Below are 8,032 nucleotides of genomic sequence, written 5' to 3' on the forward strand. Positions count from 1 at the left end.
TTTAAAAAACGTAAATATATTATTTTATGTTTACTTTTAAAAGTTTAAATATGCTCAAATCTAGAACCAAATTAAACTGTTAAATTTGGATACCTGATAAATCAAGCTTCCTGCTCATTTGTACTCAAAACATATTAGTCATATATTTATAGTGATTATCAACCATATTCCAAAATATTTAGTCGATGTGGGATATACAATACACATTTTCTGTAAATTAGTTTACAACTTTACATATATATAATTTCTGCGTTTTTTATTCTTTCCATCTATACTAATCATAATTAATTACTATAATTTCGTTAAGGAAATATTAAAAAATCTAAACTAAATGATGATTTGTTTTTATTTAATTGTATTAAGTTGATTTGTTGTTTCCGTAAATATCTCACAATATAAAAGCAAATCAAATAAGTTTACATATATATACAATTTCGTATTTAATCTATTGATTATTTTGGAAGCAACAAAGTCACAATTGATAAGTATTAAAGATTTCTCATTATTATTAATATTCGTAATAATTATAGGGATTAAGTATGGTAGTAGTTAATATTTGATATTACTGAAGCCATTAAATACTCTGATACCAGTTTCCTTATTTATAGGGATTATACTTTTGTTTGGTTGTGTGTTTAACTATTCTTGAATCAAATAATATACATAATCCGAAAATTATTAATCTGGAGAACAAACAGATCCGCAAATTTTTTTTTTCTATTTTCGGGTCAGAGAGGATCCGCGTCCCGACCCGGTTAGTTTTTAGTGATCGACCCAAGGGTATACTGGTCATTTAGATAAATCAAAACTAATTTAATTAAATTAAGTGATTCTCTAATCATTTTTAATGAAAAACATATCAAAACAAAGTCATGGTCCAATTTGAGTCTTGTGAGTACTTCAGCTTTAATAGAATATATTCAAGAATCAAGAAAAGAAATGTCTTTATCGACCAAAATGTTTTACTTTGGAATCAATTAGACGTCATATATAATTCAAAGAAAAAAAGTTAACTAAGCTACAAAGAGGATTAAGACGAATCCAAACACTTTTTTTTTGGCAATCCTCCGATTAAGAATAAATCATTTTTTAAAAAAAGATTTCCAAAAGTCATGGAGAAATGCATAAAAAGGGAAGTGGTGGTGGGGACAATATGGCTTAATGTAAAACCAAGATTCCTGCATACATTCATATTGGGAATACTAATCGAATTTTCTTTTTATTTTAATTGGATATCCAAATCGAATATTCTTCCATTATCAAAAGCTCCTTTGCACCACCCGTCCAGGCATGTGTTTTCTCTCAGCCACAAGATACATACATAACTCTCTCGTTCATAAAACCCCTCCTTTTCTTTTGGCGTCATTGAAATGTCGTATGTTCCCAGTTCCCACATCCAAGTCCCCAAGTGGTCTTGTAATTGTAATACTAATTTAGCGTTTTTTTTCTTGTTAAATTATCTTGAGACGTTTGATTCAAATGTACTCTCTTTAGCTACTTTAGCTTTTGGTAGGAATTAGTCAAATTCTGAATTTTATAATATAAATAATTCAGACACATCTTTTTGTTCGTGTCAGTTTTTATACTAATATTTAGATTTTTGATATAATCTTATAATAAATATATATATGTATATATTTTTAACAAATCCTTAAATCTAAAAACAAAAAACAAAAACTATTTCATAACGAACAGTCATTTTGTTGTTGTTGTAATAGTTACATCTATAAACAAACAAATTTACCTACAACACACACTAAAGATTGCCAATAAGTCTTCCATGCATAATCTGAAAAAAATGACATTGCCTAGAAATAGATTCTATTTTTATAAAAATAATATTAAACAATTTATTAACCTTCGGATCAACAAAGTTCTATATAAAAATATATTTAATATAAATAAAAGAACAAAATATCAAGACTGAATATATATTATAAATGGTCTTTTTAAAAAAAAAAAAAAAAACAGTTAATAAAAACATGTTCGGTTCTTTTATACGAAGACAGTACTGTACATATTTATTTAAGGGAACCCTTTATTTAATTCTAAGATTGAGTTTATTTACCTTCGTCTTCTTCTTCTTCTTCCTTCCCTTTGCCCTAAAAAAAAAACAAAACAAACACAAAATTTAATCTCTCTCTCTTTTTCCCTCTTTCTCGTCTCTCTGTGGTGAGTTTTTTTTTTTTCTTTTTTCTTGCTCCGATTCACAACATTTACTCTTTTCTTGTCTCCGCCCCATCTTTTCTGTTTTTGTTCTAAGTTTCTTCAATTTGCTCTTCTGGAATTCGATTTGATTTATTTTTGCGTACCCAATTCGTTAGCGGGTTTCGAAATCTTTTGGTTTTCCGTCTGGTTTAATCATTGTCTTTATTCGATGCCTCTCCTCCCATATAACGGGAAGATCGCCATTGTCACGTCGAGAGAGATCTATCTGCGAGATTGATCAAGCTCTTCTTTTCTTTTTTTTTTCGTTTTGGGTTTTCTATTTTCTCAAACTGTTTTCAATTTATGGTAAAATTCTCGTGGTGTTGTGTCTTTTGCAAAATTGGGGATTCAACCTCTCCACCATCTCAATTGGGTTGTTTATTTTGGGGGAATAAAAAGTTTTAAATTGTTCATCATCGTTTTTTTTCTCATCAGTTCTGGGGTAGGGGAAGACATAATCATCCAATTGAAAAATACTTTTTTTTTTGGTTAGAGGTGGGGATCATCATGATTTTAGAGAAGAACAAATAGTAGAGAAGATTAAAGTTATTTTTTTTTTTTTAATTTTCCCCTTTGTGTCAACATCATAAGCTTAAAAACTGTTTAAACTAAAATAGATAATTTTGACTTACAACATTTTCTTGCAGGGAAGTGTTATTGGGTGGGAGAGAAAGATTGATTTGACTTCTGACAATTCATCAGTCCATTAGAGGTCGGGCTGTCAAGTTTTGACAGCCCGAGTTTGAAGAAGAACCTTCCAGGTAATTTAACACCATGTCCCTACAATCTTGGAGTCTTACACGCGTTTTAAACATGTGTCTGTCTCCGTGTGTGTGTCTCTCGATACTTATTACAAATCTATCTCTTCTTATATATAACAGGGACTTGTTTTTCTATTATTGAGACTGGTCTGCTGCTAGATTTTTGGCCAATCATGGGTTCTTTGTCTGGGATCATCCAACGGCCACTTGTTGCTGCTGCTGCTGTTATTGCCGCTTCTGTCTCTGCTGATGTCTCTGAGAGGTTCTCATCTCTTAGATCACTAGTTCGAGGTTCTGATTCAGAGCAGATTGCTACTGCTTCAGTGTCTGGTTATGTTCAGGACGAAAGCTCCTTGTGGGTTTCTCAACTCTCAGCATCCAAGCTCGCGGATTTATCCTTTTTGTCGAGAATTCGTGTTCATGTACCAAATGTTGATCTCCTAGCACCTTATCCGTGCTGTGATCTCGCTCCTTCTCTTACTTCTCTGTCCGCTCTTCGTAATGTTTATCAGTCTGCAGAATTGGCTAAGGCATCGAAACCATCAGCATTCACAATCGGGGCTTCTCTGGTGGTTCCTGATGTTTCCTATAGATGGCATTTGCCTGAGACTAGTGCGGTCGATGTGTCTGGTTCCTCGAGCTGTGCGTTGGAGAAGAATAGAACTGTTGTGGTTTTGCTTGGATGGCTTGGATCAAAGCAGAAGCATCTTAAAAAATATGCGGAATGGTATACTTCAAGGGGTTACCATGTCATCACATTTACTCTTCCCATGAATGAGATTATGAGTTATCAAGTTGGAGGAAAAGCAGAGAAGAACATTGAGTCGCTGGTTAATCATTTGGCTGATTGGTTAGATGAAGAGCAGAAGAAAAATCTCGTCTTTCACACCTTCAGCAACACCGGGTGGTTAACGTGAGTTCTATCTATATCTCCGGGTTTCTTTCATGTGTTTACATTGCTGTTTCACATTTCACTGAGCGAATTTCCCATCAATTATTGCATATATGCAGATATGGAGCCATTTTGGAAAAGTTTCAGAAGCAAGATTCATCATTGATGGGAAAGGTTAAAGGCTGCATAGTGGATTCAGCTCCTGTTGCTGCTGCAGATCCTACGGTAAGCAATGGTTCTTGCATGCATAGCTATGTCTACACGGTTTTAGCCATCATTACGGAACTTGATTAATTCTTTTTATAGATTCCGATTTCTGGACACTAATTTGGCTTGTAAAAAACAGGTATGGGCGTCGGGTTTCTCAGCTGCGTTCTTGAAGAAGAACAGTGTAGCCACTAAAGGATCTGCAAGCTCATCATATGAGTCAAACGTAGGAACACAAACTAACGGTATAAACTTCACCCAGCCTAAACCTGCCGCGACAGAAACTGCTTTGCTTTTGGTCCTTGAAAAGTTCTTTGCGGTGATTCTAAATCTTCCTAAAGTAAACAGGTAGCAAACTCTAGCTTTTCATCAACACATTCTTTCATCCAGTTCCTATGATTTCACACTAACAAAGTCACGCAATCATATTATTCACAGGAGACTCGCGGATGTTCTAGACACTTTATCATCAGCACAACCAAGATGTCCACAGTTATACATTTACAGCTCTGCAGATAGAGTTATACCTGCTGAACAAGTTGAATCATTCATTGTAGAGCAGAGGAAAGCAGGACACGAGGTCCGAGCTTGCAACTTCATATCTTCACCTCATGTAGACCATTACCGGAGTAACCCAGAACTGTATACTGCTGAGCTCAACCATTTCATGGACAACTTTGTCCTTTCTTGCTGCCACCATTCTTCATAGCAACTTCCATAAGTGTTGTTGTTGCTAATTTTTTTTTGTTGTTCTTTTCAACTCTATACACACACAAAAAAAAGTTACTAATTGATGATTCTTTTGGTTTGGATTGGTATATAGATTTCACATCCATTCCTTTGTAAATTGTTGGATTATGTACATTTAGGAGATTGAAGATTCAACAAAGTGATGTCCTTTGTATCGGAATTTTTGTTAATTTGTTTCATGGAGGGTTTGTTGAGACGCAGATCATAAAGTTTTTGACACTTTTCTGTAATTTTCAAAATTAAGAGGGATCAACAATCGTAATTTTTACAATGAAACGCTGGTGCGTCAACGATTGCGTTTGATCGAAAAAAATACAAACGCAAAAGTGTGATTTGTGCGTTTGAAGCGGCGGAGATCGATCTGGGATTTGGGTCGAGATCTTTTTTCTTTTCTTTTTGCCGTATTGTGTCATTTTGTGGAACTCGAACCTCTCATTCTCTCATTTTTTTTTTTTTTTTTCATCTCTTCCTCTTACGTGAAAACCCTAACGAAGTCGAAGATTCTCTGGTAGATCTATCTTGATTCGATTCGATTCGATTCGATTCTTCCTTTTTCCCGTCGCTATTGAAATCGAAAGAAAGAGGTGAAGTTCTTACTAAGTCAAGAGGTATATAATAGAGAGAGGGAGCTATGGATTTGGATCAATGGATTTCCAAAGTTAAAGATGGTCAGCATCTTTCCGAGGACGAGCTTCAGCTTCTTTGCGAATACGTAAGTCATCTTCTCTTTGCTTGCTTTTCTCTTCTGAATGGATTAATGTATCTGCTGAGTCGATTGAGGAGGCTTAGAGCTTTCTTCGTTTGCTGCTGTTCTCTACTTTGATGGAACGTGAATTCGAATCCGGTCTTTAATTACCCTCTGTGTAGTGATTTTAGGGTTTTTCTTCTTTCTATTCAAGTATTCAACCATGGATGTATTCAGATATAATTTTTAAGTCCTTCTTTCTCAGCGATTGATTGTAGATTAGCAAGATTACATAACCAGAAGGTGATGTTTGTAATGTTACAGGTGAAAGAAATACTCATTGAGGAGTCAAACGTACAGCCTGTAAACAGTCCTGTCACCGTCTGTGGTGATATCCATGGTCAGTTTCATGATCTCATGAAGCTTTTTCAGACTGGAGGTCATGTTCCAGAGACAAATTACATATTTATGGTACAGAGTTTTATTATTGTTGTCTTCCTTATTGACATTATGTGATATGAATGCAATCGTGATTTGCTGTGGGAAATTCGTAGGGGGACTTTGTGGATAGAGGTTACAACAGCCTTGAAGTCTTCACTATTCTTTTACTTCTTAAAGCTAGGTAAGTTTTTGGGACTCATGTTATCATAGAATCTTGCCTTTGATATACCCTTGTTTGTGCTTTTCATTGTGCTTAATACGAAGTTATAGTGTAATAAGCAATTAATCTTGACAATTTTTTTATCTCTCCTTGAAAGAGATATGCCCATTGACTTATTGCATTCTAATAGTCCATACGAGAACGGTCATTGCTTCTCAAGCATCTCATGTCATGTCTGTTTCTACATTTTCGAAAGATACGTAAGATTTGAATGCTCTTTCACTATATACATGTTCTCTGGAGAATTCTATTTTAGGTGTAAAATCCATTGTTTTTCCTTGGAAGACTTTGCGGAATTTATATTTCTAGCTTTCTTTGCTGTGGGCATGGAGTTGCTTTTTAATTCCTTTGTATTTTAATATGTAGACATCCAGCCAATATTACACTTTTGCGTGGAAATCATGAAAGTAGACAGCTAACGCAGGTATGTGTTATTCTGTTCCTTTACTATCTATTCTTGTGCTTTTAAAGCAGTAATAGGAGGTAAGTAATTTTGATTATCTTCTGGTTGTATAGCAGGGTTTGAAAGTTCTGATTTTGTACATGTGGCAATGCCATGTCAAGTTAGCTAAGATACATTTTATGTGAATCGAGTATTGGAAAGCTAATTTCAAAAGGTGCTTCATATAGTGCCAGACTTTTTCTTTGCATGTGTGTTCTCCTTATAGCTATTGATGTAACTTCATCCTGGAACTGTTGAATCTCTTAAGTGATACATAGGCTGTTAAAGCAAAAAATTTAGTCATAATTTTTATTTTAACGCACTCCTGTAGAACCTTTACAAAGATTAGTTGTGCAATTTTACCTCTTAATGCAATTCGAATACGTCTTCCTTGAATCTGCGGATAAGATGATCAAAATATTTTTACATGGATTGTCGACATTGTATATTCCGTTGTAACACATAACTATTTATGCTATCTAGGTGTATGGATTCTATGATGAATGCCAAAGGAAGTATGGTAACGCTAACGCGTGGCGGTATTGCACAGATGTTTTTGACTATCTTACCCTGTCAGCTATTATAGATGGCACAGTGAGTTATTTTGTTCTGCAGCTTGGCATTATCGTTGATAACGCATAAGTAAGCTTTATACTATACTAATATAAAGTTTGCGTCGTCTAGGTTCTATGTGTTCATGGTGGCCTTTCCCCGGATGTTCGGACAATTGATCAGGTTAAACTCCAATTTTAATGTTTTTGGCTTTCACCTGTCAAGTATGCCTCTAGCTGCTCAGCAAGTTATTAAGGTCATCCACTCACTCTTCATCCTATTGTGGTCTCTAGATAAGACTGATCGAGCGAAATTGCGAAATTCCTCATGAAGGGCCCTTTTGCGATCTTATGTGGAGCGATCCTGAAGATATTGAAACATGGGCGGTTAGTCCACGTGGAGCTGGTTGGCTTTTTGGATCCAGGGTTACCACTGAGGTATGTTTTTTCCTCTCAAAATAGTAAATTGCTACTGTAACTAATAAATCAATTTCATATCTCTGATATTTGGGTTTGGCTTTTTGTGCAGTTTAACCATATCAACAAGCTTGATCTAGTATGCCGCGCCCACCAGCTTGTACAAGAAGGTCTCAAGTACATGTTCCAAGATAAAGGCCTTGTAACTGTGAGTGTCCTGCTTCTAATTAACTGACATCTTTTATACTGGGCGTTTTGAAACTCTGCTTAATGACGTTCATTTTTGGTTATTTTGTGAAGGTGTGGTCTGCACCTAATTACTGTTACCGCTGTGGCAATGTCGCGTCTATATTGAGTTTCAATGACAACATGGTGAGACATCTCTTTAATCTTATCTGATTGAATACTCTTATCTTCTCTTTTCATGCCATGCCAGCATCTGTTTGTAAGTAGAGGGT

The 8,032-nt window shown here is 35.1% G+C and overlaps 3 protein-coding genes across 4 annotated transcripts in view; all 3 read left to right on the forward strand.

Annotated features, from left to right (window-relative positions):
• LOC104784904 (transmembrane protein 53-like) lies at positions 2,128–5,012 on the forward strand. Of its 2 annotated transcripts, XM_010510009.1 has the most exons (6): positions 2,128–2,172; positions 2,856–2,969; positions 3,090–3,882; positions 3,981–4,086; positions 4,208–4,416; positions 4,507–5,012. In XM_010510009.1, exons 3-6 carry the CDS (start codon positions 3,143–3,145, stop codon positions 4,775–4,777), a joined length of 1,326 nt encoding a protein of 441 aa, XP_010508311.1. In that variant the 5' UTR covers positions 2,128–2,172; positions 2,856–2,969; positions 3,090–3,142; the 3' UTR covers positions 4,778–5,012. The 2 variants fall into 2 exon arrangements, with proteins under 2 accessions (XP_010508311.1, XP_019082562.1); XM_019227017.1 differs by lacking the exon at positions 2,128–2,172 and having other exon boundaries at positions 2,188–2,969.
• On the forward strand, positions 5,246–7,988 carry LOC104784893 (phytochrome-associated serine/threonine-protein phosphatase 1-like). The gene is made up of 9 exons (XM_010509997.2): positions 5,246–5,530; positions 5,828–5,974; positions 6,058–6,125; positions 6,531–6,588; positions 7,090–7,200; positions 7,291–7,341; positions 7,452–7,595; positions 7,687–7,782; positions 7,875–7,988. Exons 1-9 carry the CDS (start codon positions 5,450–5,452, stop codon positions 7,971–7,973), a joined length of 855 nt encoding a protein of 284 aa, XP_010508299.1. The 5' UTR covers positions 5,246–5,449; the 3' UTR covers positions 7,974–7,988.
• LOC104705776 (phytochrome-associated serine/threonine-protein phosphatase 3-like) overlaps positions 8,004–8,032 on the forward strand; it is a 6,238-nt gene continuing 6,209 nt past the window's right edge. The window contains exon 1 of the mRNA XM_010421851.2: positions 8,004–8,015. Within this exon, the coding sequence (XP_010420153.1) occupies positions 8,004–8,015 (12 nt within the window). The remainder of the gene's footprint in view (positions 8,016–8,032) is intronic.

The sequence above is a fragment of the Camelina sativa genome, chromosome 1 (assembly GCF_000633955.1).
Source record: "Camelina sativa cultivar DH55 chromosome 1, Cs, whole genome shotgun sequence".
Taxonomy (NCBI): domain Eukaryota; kingdom Viridiplantae; phylum Streptophyta; class Magnoliopsida; order Brassicales; family Brassicaceae; genus Camelina; species Camelina sativa.

Excerpts from the sequence above, each read along its gene's own strand:
- LOC104784904 (XM_010510009.1), top strand. The coding sequence starts at position 3,143 with ATGGGTTCTTTGTCTGGGATCATCCAACGGCCACTTGTTGCTGCTGCT. Across the intron at positions 3,883-3,980 it reads AGCAACACCGGGTGGTTAAC|ATATGGAGCCATTTTGGAAA; the intron begins GTGAGTTCTATC and ends GCATATATGCAG. Across the intron at positions 4,417-4,506 it reads AATCTTCCTAAAGTAAACAG|GAGACTCGCGGATGTTCTAG; the intron begins GTAGCAAACTCT and ends TATTATTCACAG.
- LOC104784893 (XM_010509997.2), top strand. The coding sequence starts at position 5,450 with ATGGATTTGGATCAATGGATTTCCAAAGTTAAAGATGGTCAGCATCTT. Across the intron at positions 5,531-5,827 it reads TTCAGCTTCTTTGCGAATAC|GTGAAAGAAATACTCATTGA; the intron begins GTAAGTCATCTT and ends GTAATGTTACAG. Across the intron at positions 7,783-7,874 it reads AAGATAAAGGCCTTGTAACT|GTGTGGTCTGCACCTAATTA; the intron begins GTGAGTGTCCTG and ends TATTTTGTGAAG.